We start from the raw sequence: 22,237 nt of genomic DNA on the forward strand, positions 1-22,237 counted from the left end.
AAATATCTTGGTTGTGATCAGCATATAAAACAAGTGAATATAATTTTAAACTTTCCCAAAATGTACAAAAAAATGTACAAAAAGAATCAGTTGTGTGCACATGTTATGTATATCATCTATTAATTAATGTGGGCAAATGTTACACCAAAATACAGGGAGATATGAGCAGTCATTCAGACGACATGTACTCTGCTGAGCACAAGAAAACAAGTTAGAATCTGTGAGTGTAGATAGATTTTGCTTTTGAAATTTTGAATGATGGAGGTATGTTTTAATAAGTGGGAGAATATATGTTACAAAGTACAGTACAGCCTGCAGACCCAACATATTACAGCCAAGCAGACCCAGAAAGCAGACCACGGGTTCACTTCAGTTAAATTTGAGTCCGTTCTGGGTCCACTCTGAATCAACTCCTGGTCAGCCTCAGAGTGGACTCTGGGTTTTCGTTTTGAATCGACTGTGTTCACTAACTGCTTGAATTGTTTGCTTTTAGTCCCACCCTTTGTGTATTCCATGCATACAAATATATTTATAGCAAAATTTATAATTGAATAGAGTATGTAATAATAGAGATAAAATCTTGCTTTAGAAAACAATGAATCATCATAAATGTTATCTTCCCATGCAGATATCGAAAGTTAATACATGTATTTGATTGTTATTATTCCTTTTATTCATATTTTTATTTTGATCATGATGTAAAACATGAAAATATATAATCTAAAAAAAAAATTCAAAATAAACAAACTAGACTAACATCCTGTAAGATTTGTCATTTTGATTTCGTCAAAGTTATATCCATAGTCAAATTTAAATTCAGTTATTCACACAGAAATTAAGTATATTTATATGTGTTCGTTATGATTCAATCTCACTATTCAAATACTGAGACATAAAATGTTATAGCAGTGCTACTTGAAAATTACATTCAGAGGAGAAAAAAACTTGTTTCATGTAAAATGTGCAAGTATAAAATCTGGAATTTTCCTGAAGCATATTAATTAGACCCTGCCTTGCATAGCTGTTGTTTTCATTTTGTGATAGTTCTGTGTATTGTAAAATAACACTTAATTAAGCATACAAAATTTAATTAAAATGAGAAGTTTATTGTTACATGTATCATTTTTCTCTGCTTTTGAAATAATGCAACAAGAATTTAAGGAAAATTATGTTAGGGAATTGAGTATTTTCTATGACTGAAATCCCATGTGTTAGTTTGAATGCCAACTGTTTGCTACCCTCTGCCTCCAGGGTTAGTTGTAAAAAAAAAAAATTTTTTTTAAAAAACAACAACAAAAACCAAGAATGTGGGGTCAGTTGGGTCCACTTTCTGAGCTTCAAATTACACATTCACTTTCTGAGTCTGCTCAATGTGAGCTCTAAGGGCTCATTCTGAATCAGCACTTGTGAAATAAGGGATGCACGCAAAATGAACCTGGAAACCAGAGCGTAGAGTTTGGTTGGGTTTCTGTAAGGTTGGGTCTGGGCAGTCCGGTACTGATGATTTTACACTGGGTTCTGTGATGTCACAAATGATAAGGTAGGTTATGGTTGCATTTATAATTTAGGAAAACAGCAGAGTAGAACATGGAAACTATGGTGGCTTTCAAGGTCAAGGTCACAGTAAATATATTGCTGTCAGGTCTCTCTTTATTTACAAAAAATAGGTTGAAGGCCTTGTCTGGTAATTCAACAAATCAGGCTGTGGGGTAGATATTTGTTTAAAAATAAAAGAGAAAATGGATGTGGTTAATTTACTTTTGTGAAGGAATACTTACGCAGGATTAGGTTTTTTTAATTCATGAATTTGCTAGATTTAAGCTTGAAATCAACATTGGTGGTCCAACGAAGAATTCTATTCAATTTTCTTAAATGATTGACAATTTCAAACACTAAATAATAATATGAAAAATGAACAAAAAGCATTCATACAGAAAGATGTTAGTTGAAAAGACTATTATTCAGCATTTTCAAAGAAATCACGAGGAAATTTGTTTATATTTTTTGACACAAAAATACCATTTGTTAATTTTCACAGCATGTACACTTTATGGTTCAATGCATATCTTTTAATGTGTAAGAAAAATCCATGATTTACACTGAGCAGTCAAATTCCGTGCATAATGAAAACATTTCATAAAATGATGAAATACGTAATTTAGAGCAATAACCTCTCATTATATAAAAGTGAACAAACAAAGCTGAGAAAGGAAGGAAGCACTCATAGCCTCATCATTTATCCAGCTCAGACTAGATTTTAATTGACATAACACAAAGTAATTGATTTTACTTCAATGATTATGCTGCATACATGTATGTACACATTCAACTGCTAATTGTTACAGGTTCTCCACATTTCATTAAACCACAAAGGGAAGATCATGAAGATGTCAAATTACAATCATTTGAAGCTTGTGCTATATTTCTGTAGAATATCCATAAAAAATTAACTCTTACCTTTTTTTAACATTAGCTTCTTTTGAGAACAGTGCTAGTACTTTAGTAGTACATGCACACATAATAATGATCATAAACACATGTTAAATAATGGGCCACAGCTCTGCAGCTTTCTTAAATTATCAACCAGGGTTTTACCCGAATAAACAGACCGTTTCTTTGATTGGGTTATAGTGGTAGAGCCATGTTTCATCTAAGGTTATGATTCAATAAAGAAATTCCTTGCACTTGCATTCAAATTGTAGAATCTCCCAAGAACATTAGTCCCTTTTCTTCATCTCTGCCATAGAGAGGAGTCTGAGCATCCATCTCACACCTAATATAAATGTGTCTATCTTTTCTATGCCCTGGAGAATGCATAAGGTCATTCTACACATGGCAATACTTGCATCTATCACTAATAACAACCTGTGCCTCCATCCAACTTTTCCAACCTAGTTCTTCCCTTTCTCTTTCAAATGTTTGCCTCCAGGTGCTTTGGGGTGTACTTCATTTTCTCTTTCCTTCTGGAGCCCATGTCAGAGCCATTTCACACTTAACTTCTGGGGCCCATGTCAGAGCTATTTCACACTTAACTTCTTCATTTTCAGATAAAATTTTCAAATGTGTTCCACCATTCCAGATGAACTCCTGATCTCTGCAATAATGTTCCACAAAGTGTACCGGTGGTCCAATAACTCCCTCATTTTTTCAGCAAGAAAGGGATGACCCTCCACCAACTAGTTGGACCTTTTACATGTATCATATTCCACTGAAAGTTCTTCCCTCCTTAAATCTCCTAAACACAAGTTACTTTTTGCACTTTTGTCCTGCTTATGTCATCAATTTATGTTTGTTTGTAAATTTTATGCCCCGTCGAGAATTTTTCACTCATATTGAGACATTCACCAGCTGTAGGTGAAGTACCACAAATTTAGACCTATGCTTAGCGTTCAGGGTCATAGCAGTGTGGGTTCTTTTGCATGCCAACGCCTGTTGCGACACAGGTTCTCTGTTTTTAAGGTCATATCCGAAAGACCCGTGATTCTCACTTCTAAATGCCAAGCATTTGGCAAAGAAACAATCACTACCTATGTTAACATCTTAGGTTTAGGCGCCCATGGCACGAGCAGTGCTCCAGCTCACGACCTCCTGGTTACAAAGCGAACGCTCTACCACTGAGCTACCGCGACTGGTCATCAATTTATGTTATGCGTCAGTGGGGATGTTTCCAAAATTTTCACAAAACTTGACTGATTGTCTGTGTTTTCTATGATGCATATGGTAAACAACGAATCACAAGCAGAATATCTAAATACTGTAAACGTATTATATTTGGCGTGTACGATATTTGGCGGAAATCGTTTTTTCAACTAGTTAGCGTAGATTTGATTTAGCGCATTCCTGAATTACTTTAAACATCTAGATTTACAGATGGCATTTAGCAATGTACTTGATTTAGCAGAAGCTGCGTTCCGCCAAAGGCGCTAAATAGAATACACAGCCAAATGTAATACATTTACAGTAATCAGTGAAATTGATAGAACAATTGCACTCAATGTTTTTTAATGGTTTGAACAATCAATATTATGGTGTCAATTTAGTTTCGTATCTCATATCTTATTTATGCATTTGTTCTCATAAATAGCCACAAAAATATTAATAACAAATATGAAGTCTTCCCCACCTTTCTTAACATCAGTTTCTATGGCGACTGCATAAGCAGTTCTGTCTGGTGCTCATCAAAACATTTTGTACATAAATTCAGAGTAGGTTAAAATATTATCATGTATAATTTTAAATTTTCTGTTGAAAAATAAGAAAGTTAAAGAAGTATTACACCAACTTTTGAATCAACTCTTATGTGTTATTGGGGGTTTTTTCCACAGAAAATGGTAACAAAGGGTGATGAGATGGAACACTCCTTGTACAACAAGATGAGGAATGCGGAGTATGCTCGCCAGAAACAGGAACAGACGGTCAGACGAATGCAGCAGCAGTTGGCAGACCTCAAACGGAAAAATGCCATCCGAGTCAAGACCGAGCTTGCTGAGACTCATCGAGAAGAGAAGGATCTCGAGCAGTCACTTATCAGAGAAAAGGCAGAACTGGACAAGGTGAGAAGATCAATTTAATTCTGTATTCTTTGTAGAACTTCGTTTTTTATCATCAGTCAGGAGTTGATCTACAGTACCACCAAAAAATGTGGATAGGAAGGCTTATCAGTGGCATCCACACTCTTTTATTTGTTGGATTACATCCACATTGGTACTCAAATGTTATGGTACACAGGAGAAAAATTACATATTCCCACAGAACTAAAGAGAAAAGAGGTCTGCTTTTATATTGAGAAAATGTTCATTACTTATAACCAGTATCTTAAAAATATTTTTATCAGTATGGAATTAGTTCCTGCTGAGATGGTTTGCCCAGAGATTACTCCTGTGAGCTGTGTGGCTTATGGGATCCTTGTTAATCCATTTGGAAGTCTGTGGAAGTCAATGATATGCTACCAGTATCTGAGGTGATCAAGTGCATGAGGGTAATCTGCTGTAGACTTTCATGAAGTGCCATTGAGTTTTGTGTTTGTGTTAATGACCATGCAAAGAATTCAAAAAACTACGTAAGAAATGTTTAAAGGAAAAGATCATAAATTAAGCATTTGAACACATTAATTGATCTTTTAGTCTTAAATGAACCTTTTTAAAAAGAAATATTTGGAAGGAAAGATTATTATATAGCGATATATTACAATGTAATTGGGGGTGTTGTATTTTTTTTTGAAACATCATTTCTTCTTGATTATTATTTACTAATCTAAATTATAGAGGGTAATTAGAAATTAGTAGTGAACACTGTCCTAAAGTTGCCATTAGTGATTCTATGCTCTTGTTTGTTTTATCGTACTTGGGGTGCTATTAGTACAGAGCCCACATTGGTTAATTGCCCATGTTGAAAAACTTCACAAGTAGCTGGGTTATCGAAGTCATCGGCTCAGGTTTTGCGATAGTGACTGTGATCACAAAGTGATAGAACGTGTACAAAAGTCGTGGACATAGTTATCTGTCTGGCTTTGTACCAAAGTCACTGAATGAAAGTGTCAGATTCTACCTTTAAAGGAAAAACAAACTTTTTAATTAAATCTTTATGTATTTTTTTGAAATTGGATAACAATTAGCACATACGATACTGGCTAGGGCCTGAGTTTGAGTTTCATGTTCATGCTGTGATTACTATCTTGTGCCCTATTCTGAACTGTTAATGATTTTTAAGTTGATCTTTTACAATGAGATACTTTATCAAACCATCTTATCCAATCACAAACTATGTTAGGCTGTTTGAAGAAAAAAATAAAGAAAAATTTGATAAGATTCAACTTTAGGTGTTCTTCAATCTTTTTTTTCAAAACAAAAAAAAACAGGGGTAAATACCTTCTTTATCTGCCATTTTTGGAAATTTTTCAGCTTCTATGTCCATATATGTTTCAAAGATCTTTTCTTAAGGTGTGTGGGGCGAACTTTATGCGAAACTGTAGGTGATGGGAAAATATAGCTCCCTCTTACCCTACAGTAAATCATGTCTTCGTTGCTGTATAACCAAATACTTGTACATAAATCTGTGGCATATTGATAGAGGGTATCTATGTCTAAGTTTTTATGTTGTAGGTGACAACAAAAAAATAAAAATCCATTATAGGATATAATAAAAGTTTAACACGCTGTGGGATTGTCTTTGTCCTGTTGTAATAGATAAACTGCTCCGTGTCACATATAAAAAGCAGGATATACATTTTCTCATCAGAATTTTTTTTCTTTTACCTTTCTCAGTTGATGAAACTTGCAATATAATTGTTGCAGATAAGATATATATTTCAAAACATTTGTGTAAAACTAATATATATATATACATACAAGTATGTGACTCTGACAAAAACTTATCTACATGCTAATTTTCTCTACCATTATTTTGAAACAGATGATTTATTCACAGTTGAGATTGCTACTAAATAAGTTTGCTAATTAACAATCTGAGGAGATCATTTTTATGAAAAGATTTAGAATGATCGAGCTCTCTATCATAAGCTATTGTCAAATCTTAAGCAGTTACTGCATGCCACCTTTTTTACAGGAAAAAAGTTATCTTCATATTGAAAGCAACACACATCTAATGAAACCTATCTTAATGTATTTTGTGGTGGAAAATTTGCTCTCTATATGGTGACAAAAACCTCTATTATCAATCTATTATCACTCTATTTCTACTCCTTTATAAGGTAACAATGAAACTACCCTAAAATTGGATGCGACAGGTGTTTAGGAGTTTCTCATCAACTATACAAAGCATTTGCCTTTTCAACATATTGCGAGAGGACATAAAATTTTACTGTGTAACATCAGATTATAATCATGAGATCAAATCATTTCCATAATAATAAACCTTGTACTGCTTCCAGAAAAACAAACTACACATTCATTCATCTTTTTCACAACTTTCAAAAATATGATAATTTGACAATTAGGTAACTGATTAAATTTCAGGTTTTTCTGGCTATGGGCTATGCACCTGTGTATTAAGATATAAGACTGATGGCTCATACCCAGCAAGAATTTGTTAAATTAGCTAAAACATTCTCTTTCTGAATAAAAATGTCTGCCAAAAATGAACTTGCACCCATCGTTAATCTCTTTTATCCTCAGCCTTTAATTGATAACCATGCAGAACTGTGAAATCTTAATTCTTGTTTTAAAATTTTAACACCGTCATAATACACTGAAATGAAAAAGTTGATTTAATCTAAATAAAACCTGTAAAGGCAGATGTTATCATATTGAATAATTTGTTCACTTTGGGAATCTTTAATACTGTATTTTGATGTTTTCTACTTGATAACATTAATTCTTATGAAACTCCCAAGAATGAAAACAAGTGGAGAAGTATGTTACTTGTACAATAATTGTGTTTAAATTCAAATTACGCGTAACATCAAGTTGTCAGATTACAGGGTGGCGATTACCTCCAAATTCAGCAAACATAATGTTAAGATAATTTAAGTTATATGTATATGTAATTACAGTGTATATTAGAATTTCTGTTGATTACAAAGAATACAAGCTCTCCCAAAATAATTGCATATGGTTTGTTCTTTTGTAAAAAAAAAATTTTCATTTCGAAATACAAATACGAAATTTAATGACGTGTTTATTTAGCATATAATCTCATTTCCAAACGGAGATCACAAGGCTGAAAGTGCAGCTGACAGTATTATCACTTCTCCTGTCGGGGTGATAGGCAGGATGTGATAATTGCAGACCAGCTGACTTGTTGTTGTAATAGTTTATGCGGACTGTTGTATTGGTAGTCTAGTACATGCATTGTCCCGGATTTCTATGGAATTTTTTTAACATTATAAACATTATTTTTGCTACCATTTTAATCTCTCTCTTTTTCAAGTAGATTTTTTGTGGAAATCAGTATGAATACGGATATTGAATTTATCGTTAATGTCAATTGTCTGTATCAGCAGTACATGTATTTGATCATTTGATGTTCATGTAAAGGTGGCTTGATGTATATGTATTTTGTAATAAATTGATAAGAGTGGCTGTTTCCTTTTGCCCTCATTCTTATATTCAACACACCCAACCAAAATCAAAGAAAATCATTCATAAAGATTTATGGCCAGATTTATGACCTGTCCCATCCTCACTCACCAAAGAGTTCAAGAAAGTAAGCTAGCTTATGCCCTAAATCAAAAAATGAAATTGTTTTTATATTTTGACATACCTGGAAAATATACATGGACTCAAAAAAATTTATGACTATTTCTAATGTAAATATGTTTCACTTTCTTTCAAAATACATGTACAAATACTTTTTAGCTCACCTGAGCTAAAATCTCAAGTGAGCTTTTCTGATCACCCGTATTCCGGCGTCCGTCCGTCTATCCTTCTGTAAACTTTTAACATTTTTAACTTCTTCTCAAAAACCACTGGGCCAATTTCAACCAAAGTTGGCACAAAGCATCCTTAGGTAAAGGGAATTCTAAATTGTTAAAGGGCCAGGCCACCTTCCAAGGGGAGATAATCAAGAAAAGGTAAAAATAGGGTAGGGTCATTAGAAAATCTTCTTCTCAAGAACCACTGGGCTAGAAAAGATGAAATTTATAGATAAGCTTTATTAGGTAGTGCAGATTCTAAATTGTTAAAATCATGGCCCCCGGGGGTCGGATGGCGCCACAATAGGGGATCAAAGTTTTACATACAAATATATAGGAAAAATCTTTAAAAATCTTCTTCTCAAGAACCACTGAGCCAGAAAAGCTGAGATTTATATGAAAGCTTCCTGATATAGTGCAGATTCTAAATTGTTAAAATCATGGCCCCCGGGGGTCGGATGGGGCCAGAATAGGGGATCAAAGTTTTACATACAAATATATAGGAAAAATCTTCTTCTCAAGAACCACTAAGCCAGAAAAGCTGATATTTACATGAAAGCTTTCTGACATAGTGCAGATTCAAGTTTGTTCAAATCATGGCCCCTGGGGGTTGGATGGGGCTACAAGGGGGGATCAAAGTTTTACATACAAATATATAGGAATTCTTTTTTTAAAATCTTCTTCTCAAGAACCACTGAGCCAGAAAAGCTGATATTTACATGAAAGCTTTCTGATATAGTGCAGATTCAAGTTTGTTCAAATCATGGCCCCTGGGGGTAGGATGGGGCCACAATAGGGGATCAAAGTTTTACATACAAATATATAGGAAAAATCTTCAAATATCTTCTTCTCGTGAACCATTGGGCCAAAGAAGTTCACATTTACATGAAAGCTTTCTGACATAGTGTAGATTCAAGTTTGCAAAAACTATGGCCTCCAGGGGTAGGTTGGGGCCATAATAAGGACTACGGTTTTACATGCAAATATATATAGAAAGTCTTCTGATATGGACCAAGGTTACTCAGGTGAGCGATGTGGCCCATGGGCCTCTTGTTCCAGAATGTGTGAGTCGACCCAGTTCTTTTATATTGAAAGTGTTCATCAAAATGATTATAGATGAGTTGCGTCAAGCAGCTTGGTAAAATGCTTTTTGTCTGCGAAGTTTTACTACACATACATATTGTACTTACATTTTTTGATTTAATAAAAAAAATTATATATTTTTACCATCTACCCATCCATAGATCTAAATGGTGGACAGAAAGAGGAGGCAAAAGATATTTTTATTTAGGCCTGAATATAGCATGTGTAATTTGAAGCAATCTAATTAAAATGATTAGCTGTTCTGAATCCGCTACCGCTTTTGCGGATTCAAAACGGCAATTTTAATTTAATTTTTAGATTGATTTTGAAGCAGACTAATAAAATTGTTACCAAATTAAAGCCACATTTCTTACCAGACTATTCATTATCAAACTTACATAGAATGGATTCAAGAGCAAGATTTCTTTTGAATTTCAAGGTTAAATGTAAAAAGTCAAGGCCATAGGTCGAATTATGATTCTGAGTATTGAATTTTGTATCCAGTTTCAATGTTGCTTGCATTGATGCTGTCTTGCACAAATATCTGGGTCCATGTTGGTTTCTAGGAACAGACATCAAAGGATAATGGTATCTGGAGGGAAAATTTCCAAAATTTCTATGTTGTGTACCTGATTTTAGCCAATTTTTCAACATGTCCAGATTGCTAGAGTATTATCTGCTTTGCAGAGTGAATTTAAGCAATTAGATGTAACAAAAGATAAAAAGATATCTAGTATAAAAATATCATTAAATCATAATACAAAGGATATTGAACAAAAGTTATATTTTCTCAAATTATACATATTCACAAACCAGTTCAAATATTAATGAGTACACCTCTGGCAATACATGAACATTTGTATTGGAAATAAAATTCTATTTTGCTGATCCTTTATTATGAATTCTGAAAACTCATTTGCAAATCTCAGTGTTTAAGTTTATCTCCAGTGAACCTTTTTTTTAAATATATAAAGTTATTTACAATGTTTAATTCATTTACTGGAACGATAAGTAGGTAATAACTTAGATATTGTAAATTTATGATAAGAGGATATTTTGTTCTGAAGTGTGATAAACTCAGTATTATGTATTGTAATTTATAGATTATGACAGGAACAGGTTGTGGAAGATCACTCAAGCTAAAGGAAAGCAGGTCACATACTTGAAATTATCACAGTAACAACTGTGTATTTACTCCATGTACCCAAGAAACATTGTCAATTATGGCTTATCTGCAAGGGTACATACTTACAATGAGTCCTAACCCCAACCAGTCATATTTCTGATTCAAGGAACACGTTCTAATGACACTCATGTTCAGGGACGTCGAAAGTTTAACAACCTTAATCTTGAAGCCATTATTTTAAATTCTTTTTTTTAAATGGGACCTTTAAGATATCTTATAAGAATCACTGAATTTGTGTTCTGTAGTTAAATTTAAGATTTCTCTTCGGTTTCTATAGCTTTATATTTTATTAAGATACTATGTACTGGGAATGACTTTGATGTCTGATTGTGCACATCACCCTAAAATCCTCTTTGAATTGTTTTCTTAAGTGACACTTTTTACTTTTTTGAGCTTGACATAATCCTTAAAAAGTCTTGACAGGAAATAAAAGTTGGCCACATGATTGAAATGTTCTATCAATGACATTGCGCCATGTAACAATTTGTTCTCTAGGACTTTGATGGTTTCGATGCTCTAGATTGTGACTGTCGGTGATATAGATTTTCTCATAAAAGTATGAAATGACTGTGCTCATAATGCCACCCAAAAGCCATAAATTTCTCAATCCATTCAGATTTTTCATCAACATATTAGCATAATTTCAATATCCTTCATTTTGCCTGTCTTTTCTGTAGCTAGTAAGTATTTAGTTTGAGATTATATCATGTTTATGAAAGATTAAAAAAGTTAAGTACCACTTTAACAGTTTCAAAGAAAAGTCAAAGCTTCAATGTGAGGTATTAAAGCTTTAACTGAATGGGAAATTGAAAAGGAAATCCTCTTTGAAAATGAAAAATTTGGGTCTATGAAATTGAACACATTTATAGGTTTGTAAGAAATTTGTTAACACCATTTTTTGTGGCTATATAAACACATTAAACTGATATTTAGCTTTCTGCATTAATTTCTTTGCAGATTATTTTGGGTCTATGTTTTTTAATCTTCTTTTGTTTACAGTAAAAGTTCACTGTGTATTGATTTCATTTTTGGGTTACTCAATTTCATTGGAGAATATATAAGTCTCATTGATATCAGAGTTTTTATTTTAAGGACTTATAGTTTGGGTATAAACTAAATAGGTATAGATGCAGACATTATATATGTACCAATTTTATAGAAGCATTTTTGTTACCTAGTGTTACTGTAGTGAGTACATTAATGCATATCTTCATATTATACTCAGGTCAGTTTTTTTGCAAATTGAGAATTATTGCAACAATGCCATTTTTCCTATAGAGGTGGGTTTTTAAAAAAAAATATCAACAGTACACACATTAACATGGTATTATTTACTACCGCGTCAATCACTTTGGTCTCTCTTCAACTGCCTTCTTGCTCATTATGGCTTTTCATTTACCTACATGTCTACCACATTATACCAGCAATGTTCCAGATTTAGCTTCAAATTGATTGCTCTCTTCTTGATTTACACACGTTAAATCTTATAATTTATGCTTCCATTTTGCTAACTACCATTAAAAGCTGTCTGAATCTGTATCAGAATTGTCTCAACTCTTTCTTTAAATGCAAATTTTTGCCTCATAAATTCAGATGTTTAGCATACTTTTTCAGGTGCATTCACAAAGAGAGGATAGTTATGTAAAACTACAGAAGCATCGACAGAATTTGAAGGAAGACAAACACATCTTAATGGAGCACGAAAGAGAGCATACCAGGCTGCTGCGAATAGGAGCAAAAACGGATATATCTACCGAAGCCTACTGAGAATATAACTATCATTGATTGTTTGAAAAGATCGGGTACATTTTACCCAAGTTCCTGTGTGACAACTCTGTGGTCATCCAAGTGTTTTGCTTACATTGCCTTCGTGATTGTAGCCCAAAAGTTTCAGTTGAAGCAGGGTCACCAAAGTGTTTTGCTACAAGGTGCAGGGTCATCTTCATGTTTAACAGATGCATGAAAACATTTGAAATGTTTGTGTTGCCTTTCCACCCGCTGCATGTTTGAATCTCTTGCAATTTTGAGCTCATTGTTATCAGAAAATGTATCAATACTGTTAGCATTTCATGAGACCTATGAGAAGAATTGTAGCTTTTTTTTCTAGTCACCATGTCCTCTCTCAGTTGAATAACCTTAAATTATGCTAAGGTGTTGTTTCAATAACTAGCACATAATTGCTTTAACTTGGTTACCCAAAAGTAAACATTTCGTCTCACAAATACAGTATGAGAAAATAGCACAGATTATGCACTAGGTCTTCATTTTAATTCTCAGGATACTGAAAATGAGATATTTTATCCTTGCTGTGTTGCTCTTGAAGTATCAGATTAGCACCTTATACAATATAGCTGTAATTGTTAAAGCATGTAAAGTTTCTTATGAAACTACATAAAAAGCCCTAACATATTTGACAAGATTGCATTAACTGTGGAGAGCTTGAGCTTCATTAATTGTCTGGTTTATAACACATACTTGATTTTCCATAACCTTGGCATGAATGTTGTCCCATTATACTAGCAGTTGTCTGTCGTATATGCACTAAAAACACATGAATAGAAAATGTTTGAAAATAACCCGAGTGTATTTTGTAACCTTAATTTTTCCTGTTTACTATCCAGATACACTTGTATATGTGTATGTTTTGGGCTGTTTGGTGCTACAAGGCAGGGATTAGCTTTTCCTTTATTTTTAACAAAATCCAATGCAGGGTTATTCTTTCAAATGAAAACATGTTGCAGTTTTATTCTTATCATTTCTGCAAGGATGGATAGTAAGATTCTGGCCAACATTTCAAACCTTGGAAATTAACATGTTATCTTCAATAGGTGTGTATGTGTGTCTCTTAGCTAGATGAATCGCCCTGTAAAATCAGATCATGGATTATTTAATACAAGCATTTAAACTGACACATCTCCAATAAACAAGTGTCAATTTCATACCAAATATCCATAACCCAGTCAAGCTGGTGACACACAGATGTATTAATCTGCATTATACTACTTTTCATGGGTTTTTTAAAAAGTTATTTAATATAAATCTAATAATGTGATAATTTTAACATGATTTCACATGTGCTGAAGAATTTAGATTTTGATTTAAAAGTCGGTTTAGAATCCTGTTTATTGTTTACAAACCTAGAATGAAGCAGGATATAGTGAATGCCTCCAAGTTGAGTTCAACTCCTCAGTCCCTTTAAGATGTTGAATTCAAACACTTCATAGAAGCAGTTGAAATTCTTTGTGTTCTTTCTGCACTTTGAGTAACAGAAATGTGATTGATGAAATGGTGAAGAAGTCACAAATCAAATTCTTTCTGTATGCGAGATTATTTATTGCAAGCATTGTTGTATCCACAAAAACGTTTATTTTAAAAATATTTTCATCCATGTGTAGAGCCCTATTTTGATTAATGATGAAGATTTTTTGCCTGTATATTTTCAATCACTCCGTGCCTCCATGTCATGTGCCAACATAAACTAGATCTGTCTTGGGATTTTGTTACAAGGCCTTCACTTTGAAGACAAATGTTATCTGTGATGTTTTACAAAACAGAGAAATTACTGTTTTCTGATTTATGTAACTTTTTTATTTTCAGGCTGTGAGAATTTTTTTTTAACTTTGACATACATATCTTAATTTTTCTAACTATGTTCTCTTTACCTTTTATTATGAATAAAAAAAAACCACCGCTCAACCATTTTTGTACGTGTTGATAGTATTGAGTGATATCAGGACTGTGTTCAATAGAATAAACGACAGTATCACTCTCAGGAACCACGTGTATACTATAGTGAGAGTATTGCATTGCTTTTAAAGCAATACTACTGTTTCCTGAGTACTACATGTTATACAAAGGGCCCTTAACTTTTGTAAAAATTGGTCCATTGTGACGGAAGTCGAACTTTCTCTTGGAGTACTTGGTCAACTTTGGCAGAAGTCGATGAATCAGAAATGGTAAACATACAATTTATATAGTATTCCTAGACAGGAGATCAAATCACATGCAGCTAACATCAACTAGAGGAAATTATAGCCTGGTTCCCGAGGCCTTCCAAGCAGAGGAAATTAGAGTTACACCCACCCACCTCCAAGGGATAGTGGTTATTTCCTATAAAACTTCATTGGTTGTAATTAGAAATGCGCCAGTTGTTAAAGACTTTAATGTGATATAAAAATTCTGTAATAAATTAATTCCATTTCTGAGACGTATTTAATTGCTGTAACATCCAAGTTAAAGAAAACATTTCTAATCAACGCTTTAGAATATGCAAATATGTCATAAAATGGCATATCAGCTTTGAATTAGGTGACAGGATAATTGAGCAAACATTACACATTATTTATGTCAACGACAAACAATTTGAAGAGCACTTATGGGACAGTGTCCAATGATCTTGTGGTGGACTTGACCTTTTTCATGAGACTGGCCAGATTTTGACATCAACCATTGTCAACGGGTGGGTGGTGCTGCATATAAATGATGTAAGGATGAACATTGGGCAGCTTTCTTTTCATTTGACGAAAAGTAATAATCTCGTCGTTCAAACACACAGACCGAGATTATTCTTTGTTTTAGGGGTGTGAGCGTGAACCAATGCTAGGGGGCGTCTCCACCACGTGTCTTCGCTGTCCACGTCGTGATCAATTCGTCCGTGTTGGTGGCTCCTCAGAAGTTGTTCGATGGACGAGGAGCAGAGTTACTTGCTAGTCCACGCGGAATTTGTCCCCAACTCGGTCTTTACACGCATAGAAGTTGTTTGTTCACAGTTCGAGAGCTCTTCCTGTCAACACGTTTGTTTTGAAGACGAGATGTACTCTTTATTTATTCTCTGGGGGTAAACATTAATTAATTAATTTCTTTCAGAGTTTGAAATTTATGTCGTAAGAATGCGGTTATATATTAAACACTTCCTTCTTTAAATATTCGATAAACCCGAAAACTTAATTTTCGTGTAGATTTATTTTTTGTCCGTATCAATGTTCGTTGATATAACCTATATTTGTGTTGGGTTCTTGGTTGGGTTTTTTTCTGTTCTATTTAGAGACATGCATTTCTTTGAAAGTCAAAGAATTTCTCTTGTATCATATTGTAACATTTTTTCTTGTTCGGTTTTCATCACAGATCAAAATGCTGTATCATACCAGTACATCAAAATTGTCTCTACAAAACATCTTGATGCATGGATCGTCAAATTAACATATACTCATTTAAAGTAGGTTTATCATAATCAATTGTATACTATAGTTTACGAAGTTAAATATATTAAACGACGTAAAATACGGTGGTTTACAAATGCTAAACACAGTTGTTCAGGACACAAAATTACTTAAAGTTGGACTCCAACTCCAACTCCCCTCTACTTCCTTCATCTCTTCTTTCCTCTCCTTCCCTTCTTTTCTCTTCTTCCTCCCTTCCTTCTCTCTTACTCCATTTCACCTTCCGCTTACACATATTTATCAGTTAAACTTTTTTTTACTTTTCATTGTCAACTATACCTAACGAATATTCATAAACTATATTTTCAACAATCGTAAACTATATCTAGTTATGGTTTGGTTAAATCTGAACTTGCAGCCATTGTTTTCATTTGTGTGGTATTTTATTAACGTTCTGACTATATATAATGTCATGATAACTGGTCATTCGTGTAACGGACATCATTCAGCTTTCTAAATCGCTACACATTTCTGCTACTTTTTAAAAAATTATTTCAAATCATTATGTCATTTTGCATATTATGAACAGTCTTTTTAGAACTGAAAAGGCCTACAATAAAGGATAAGTTCTTATTTTTCAGCAATTTTGAATGAATAATTTACTGAACCAGTGGCAGACTCGCTGGCAGAAGAAGAGTGCGAGCGATGCGTTTGCACCTCCTTGAAAACAAAAATTAAGTACTGCTGAGGAACCGATTTTAAGGCTATATACTAGTAGAGTTCAGACTTGATTTGACCAGTTTTGTTTCTTGGGCGGTCCCCAAACAACCCTAGTCTATTCAAATCGTGCCATCCTTACATATTTTTGGTTACCGGCTTGGTGAAGTTGCAGATTTTAATCGAGAATTTACCGCATCTACGATGGGTGAACGATATTGTTATTAACGGTGATTTCAAAATTGTAAATGAAAGGTTTAAAATAGTAAGCTATAGTTTGTAGCGTTAAACGATGATTTACAACTTTTGATTATAGATAATCTCTCTAGAATATAGTTTACGAGAGTTAATTATACTTAACAGCGGTGGGATACACGTGTAGGAATCTGCTTTGTCGTTAACTATGTAGTTAAAAATTGAAAACTATAATTCTTAAGTGTAAATCATAATTTATTGGATAAATATAGTTTCACGATATTTGAAAATGTTGCTAACAACCACAAATTGGTTAACGAGTGTTGATTTTGGTTTACAGTCGACAATTCATATTTACAAACAAAAACTGTTCTTGACTTGTATATGTTTACCATAATGTGGTTGGTTTTTTTTTTAAATACAGTTTAAAAACTAGAATATCAAGTATCAGAGGATCTTTGTAGGTGGGCATGTTAATAACGACACCGTTAAACAGGTTTCGAGTTTCCTTGAACGCGATCACAAGTTGCTCTCGTCATAGCAAAATATAACTCGCTTTTCAACCACTACAGCTCATGGCATAGCTGAAATTGTTTAAAAAAAATAAAGGAAATTGTCACGCAGTAACTTGTAATACACTTTTACTGGATTGATCAACGCACGCGGAGACCTATTTTTCATCTTTATTTACTAATTCATTTTCACCACTCTTTCTTTCCGTGTTTACGACTTGTAAAATAATTTGATGTTTGAGGTCGGACATTCTGGAATCTAGTATGAACGAAGGGCATCGCATGTTCGCTCTTCCCCCGCCACGTCTGTAATCAAAGATTGCAGAGAAGACACTGTACTGTTGGGGCGTCACGTATCATGTCGACGAATCAACAACTTCCCAAACTTGAAAGAGACTGTGGATACTTAGTCCTCTCTGCTATGTGGCTATTAGATAACAACACACAAAAACATTCCCCTTTTTGCCGACTAGCCCCACCTTCTTTATCTAAAGAACATGTTGGTTATACAGACACCGAGTGGCCTGAAATTATCATTCCCATTGTCGTCGCTAGATTGCTAGTCTGGAATTAAAGTGTCGATTATTATCACGGCCACATATGTTGAAATAATATGTTTAAGTTTATTTGAATAAGCATTATTGTATTATCTTAGTTTCTTATATACCCATAAACTTGGTCAAAGAATTATGATATTCTTCAGTGTCCTGAAGTTGAATTATCATCAATATCATAAAATAAAGCCATGCTAATACTTTCGAGAAATGAAATATCTAAATTCATAGACTAAACCTATTTGTTTTGTTGACTTACTTAAACTGCAATTAATTTTCAGTTTGGCCCATTCCCTTCTTTTTATATCAAAAATTAGGAATTAATTACCCTTTTATTATTTTCAAATAGTTAATGTAATTCTCATTTTTTACACTTTTTCAATATAATCTATTTTCAGTCAGAATAAAATTAAAAGTATCTTGGATGTAATCTATGTATATGGTATAGAGCATACAGCTAAATGCTTTTATGAATATTTGTTCACCATGGATTAAGCTAAGCAGAAAACACTGTACTGATAAGTATTGAATAGTGAGTATTCCCCTTCTCTTTTCACAGAAATGCGTTGAGTTTATTTTACGACAATCGCAACAAGATTATTTTACGACAAATCGACGTTGATCTTGAAGTCCAACAGCTGATTACCGCCACTGAACACACTCTGTCGAGCTTTGACATTCTGTCATGTCGCCCTTGTCTGTTGCTGAACGGTGCAGTACATCAGAAATAATTATTTGATATCATGTTAGCTGTCACTGTCTCCATTGAAACAGATTCATTAATCATTTTCTCGTAATTTACTAACATGGTGATACGTAAATAGGCTCGCACTTTTCGTGGTGACATCAGAAAGAAAATCACAGAATTATGACGTGCAGAGGGATAAAATATAATGACAAAAGTATTAAAGTATTGGAAGGGGTTCTCCGGGTTTAATCTGACTTTGGAAAACTATCACTACTAATGCATTTATCTCATCTTTAATTATATATTCCTTATCGTACCTTCATTTGCAGCCAGGTTTCTGTGCGCTTATACGAGACAGCAAAGAATATTATGTACTTTGACCTTTCAATATTTCAAACTTGTAGTAGTACCTTTTTTTTCGGGTAAAATAACCACCTTCGTGTTTACTTTTGATACTTTTTTTTATTAAATATTTGGAAACATTGTTGAAACGTTAAATAGCACGGCAGGCAATGTGATATCCCCATTGACGTGCTGGTGGAAATTAGAAAAATAGCAGAACTAAATGAATTATATACTTCTACATGTAAATTCATTTAGGTTTGCACTCAAAGAACGAACATCGTAAAAAAAAAAAAGTGCAACTTGTACCTTGTTCCCCCGTCAAGTGATTACGAAATAGATATTGAGTCTACAGTAGAATATTTCGTTTCAAAATGATCATCGATCGGAAAATCAAATTCATGTTCTGAATTATCAAAAAACAAAAAAAAAACAACCCAAAACACATTAATTTTACAGGAGTCAGAGATCATGAGACCCACAATTAAGAGTCATGGTCATTGGATTGAAAATTCCAATGCGATAAGCGATGTCAAAATGGTTCATTAACGTCCGCTGTTTCCAGCATATTTTTTTTTATCTTCATCCAACTGCTCCCGACAATTACAATGAAATCTTAATTATACCGCATTCAAATTAAATTAATGTAACTTATCAGCTTGTACTGCGATACCCATCAGCTTGTTTGATGTCTGATTCAGTTCATATTGGTTAGACGAGGTCTTTTCCGGCGGAAGTATAATGTTTATATTTTATGCAAATCGGGTGCAGCATTGGCCGTCACGTGATAATGACAATATCCTGTGATTTCCATCAGTGACACGCTTAGTAATTTTTCTGTGATTATGAATTCCATTGACGCCAGAATCTTGTTCCAAAGCGGATTGGTTTCCTGGAACGAAGAGAAACTACTTTTGTTAGAAATAGCCCGGGTGACAGTGTCTAGTTAACACGACACGTAAGTCCTGTTTCGATCCCATGAACAAAGACAAGGGTTCGAATGGAAAATACATTTTACACGCACTTGTTAGCCATATTGCTTGATAATGATAATGAAACTTATTTCTTTTTCTTTTGAATCAATGAGCATAAATGCTCTAAATATATATTTGTACTAGCTTTGCCGAAGTAGTGATCAAGAAGTCAAACTTTCAATCATTCCCGATTCTGTATGATGGTAAATCCATAATTCTTTTATGATAATATCCTACATTGGTGCGGTGATTGATATTTCTATCACCGGGGATTTACGTATGTCTCTGTTTCATGACGGGAATTACTGTAAAACGCAACCTATATGTGGATTTACCAAAATATCAATGGATCTAATTAATTGACATACTTTTCTTTTGTGAACTCGAGCAGTTAAAAAGATATGCTGGTAAAAAAAATTACTCATAATACATTTGTAATAATTTTATTGTAATCTATTTGTTTGATTTCATTTTAACCGGCTTTAAATCAAAGAACAAGTAAAAATGTTGGTATAAATTGAAAGAGGGAAAAGGAATTCCCTTGAAAACAATCCCGAACGATGACCATGAATGCACTTAATTTAATATCCTATAATCTTGTAGTTCTTTTCGAAGACAGAAGTTATTGCCATAGTTCTAGAGTGTTCGACATTCCCAGTAACATAGGCGTTCTCACTTTGTCAAGGAAATTTACAAAAATTGGAACCAGAGGTCCTGTGTGCTAAAGTGCAAGTGGAAACCATCAATGTCAGGTGGCCAGTGAAGAAGTACGTGCATTACTTTAGAGGACAGGAAGATTACCGATGGTATTTGGGGATAGCAATATTTCCCCATTGTTGCAGATAGTCAGTAAATATATCATACACGGACATCTAGAAAGCTTAATAAATTAATGGTTCACACTGGTTTTGATTTTCTTATCAAATACCCCCATTACAGTTCAACAGTTGAAAAATCTGTGAAGAATTAAATGAGGGAAAAGTCTTTTATTTCTCAATGCATTTAAAGAAATGTATTCTACATTAGCAAATAAAAGTATTATTAAATTATATTTTCAAATTGCATCTGTGATGTTAAATAATGTAACAGGTATGTTTGTCGTTACTGATTTTCAAATGCAGATTGAAAAAATGAATTATTTGATGAGCCATATCAATATCAGGTGAAAGGTTCAACGCCGATTAGATGAGTTCAATGATGTGCTACAAATCGGTAACGGTATCCCCCGTGAGATGCCTAATGGGGTATGGAAACTTGAAATCTGCCAGATGGGAATGCTCTAATTCTACCCCATTCCTGCTCGTATACAATTCCTAGCGGAGAACCAATTACAATGTACTTCAATGGTATTTAATTTGCTCATAACAAACTTCACTTTATCATAATGGAATTTTTATCCCAACTGCAAAGTAACGTCATCCATATTTATGTGGATTTCTGATAATGGTCTTTTTATATATAAATACATGATCGTGATGTTTATTTGTGATACATTGTTGATTTTTACGAGTTCCTAGAAACTTTGATTATATTGAGCTAGACTCGTTATTATGTTTATATTTGATTGATATATACCGGTATATATGTGTAGAGAGAGAGAGATCGGAAACAAGTTCTGACAACTTGCTAGTTCCCCTCCCTAAATAATAAACATATCAAATGATTGCTATGCAAAGAAATTATTACAAAGTAAATATGAATACGTGTGAGTAATTGATATGATAAGATCATTATATACTACAAGATTCTTAGTTCGTTATACACTTTTTATGTTAAAAATTGAATCCGAATTGTCGAAAGAGTAAACATTCTGCAACAAATATGTTAGCGTTAAAATGGTCTACTAACTAGCAATTGTTTACTAGTTTTAATCAAAATACTGTACTGTGTTTTGGGACACGGAGGGATCACTCCGTCCGTCCATCTCATCCACTGCATTCTCTAATCTCACTGTAGACGAAACAGCGTTCTAGTATATAGTATACAATGTTAGAGAAATTCCTATCTCTTCCATGACGTTTCATTGTATCATTTCGCTGGAACACAGAGCTGAAGGTACGAGATGACAAATATAGCTATATACATACTGATATTTTCTTTTTTGGCAATGATTAATAATAAATTGTCTCTCGATGAAGTAGTCCAAGATCAAAAGAAATTTATTCAACGCAATTTGTCATTTGATTTGAATAAATGACATGATTAATGAACATCCATGAATATTTTCTAATATTTTCTTCTAAAGAAAAATATTTATTTAAAGTATTTGAAGCATGGAAATTACAAATCATTTACCCACAGTAAATGTCATGCTGTTCCTTTAAAATTTATGTTGCCTATATATATATATATATATATATTAATTACCAAAATTAAGTGTTTAGATTCAAAGTAAATAACATTCATTTTATAATCGTATTTATATCTTATTGCCCGTCTTGGACTGGGGTAGTTAC

The 22,237-nt window shown here is 33.5% G+C and overlaps 1 protein-coding gene and 2 long non-coding RNA genes across 4 annotated transcripts in view; 2 read left to right on the top strand and 1 right to left on the bottom strand.

The window, feature by feature from the left end:
- Window positions 1-14,339, top strand: part of LOC125670223 (trichohyalin-like) — a 36,494-nt gene extending 22,155 nt beyond the window's left edge. For both annotated transcript variants that reach the window (XM_048905285.2, XM_048905284.2), the window contains 2 exons: window positions 4,326-4,553; window positions 12,255-14,339. In XM_048905285.2, coding sequence (XP_048761242.1) covers window positions 4,326-4,553; window positions 12,255-12,407 — 381 coding nt within the window. In that variant the 3' untranslated portion in view covers window positions 12,408-14,339. The remainder of the gene's footprint in view (window positions 1-4,325; window positions 4,554-12,254) is intronic.
- A 499-nt stretch (window positions 14,340-14,838) lies between these two features.
- LOC130054018 (uncharacterized) lies at window positions 14,839-22,199 on the bottom strand. The gene is made up of 2 exons (XR_008802271.1): window positions 21,667-22,199; window positions 14,839-19,699 (listed from the first exon to the last, which is right to left on the bottom strand). It is a non-coding gene; the product is annotated as an uncharacterized LOC130054018 (long non-coding RNA).
- Window positions 19,626-20,840, top strand: LOC130054017 (uncharacterized). Its single transcript, XR_008802270.1, has 2 exons — window positions 19,626-19,765; window positions 20,385-20,840. It is a non-coding gene; the product is annotated as an uncharacterized LOC130054017 (long non-coding RNA).
- Window positions 22,200-22,237: the final 38 nt, after the last annotated feature.

The sequence above is a fragment of the Ostrea edulis genome, chromosome 4 (genome assembly GCF_947568905.1).
Source record: "Ostrea edulis chromosome 4, xbOstEdul1.1, whole genome shotgun sequence".
Taxonomy (NCBI): Eukaryota; Metazoa; Mollusca; class Bivalvia; order Ostreida; family Ostreidae; genus Ostrea; species Ostrea edulis.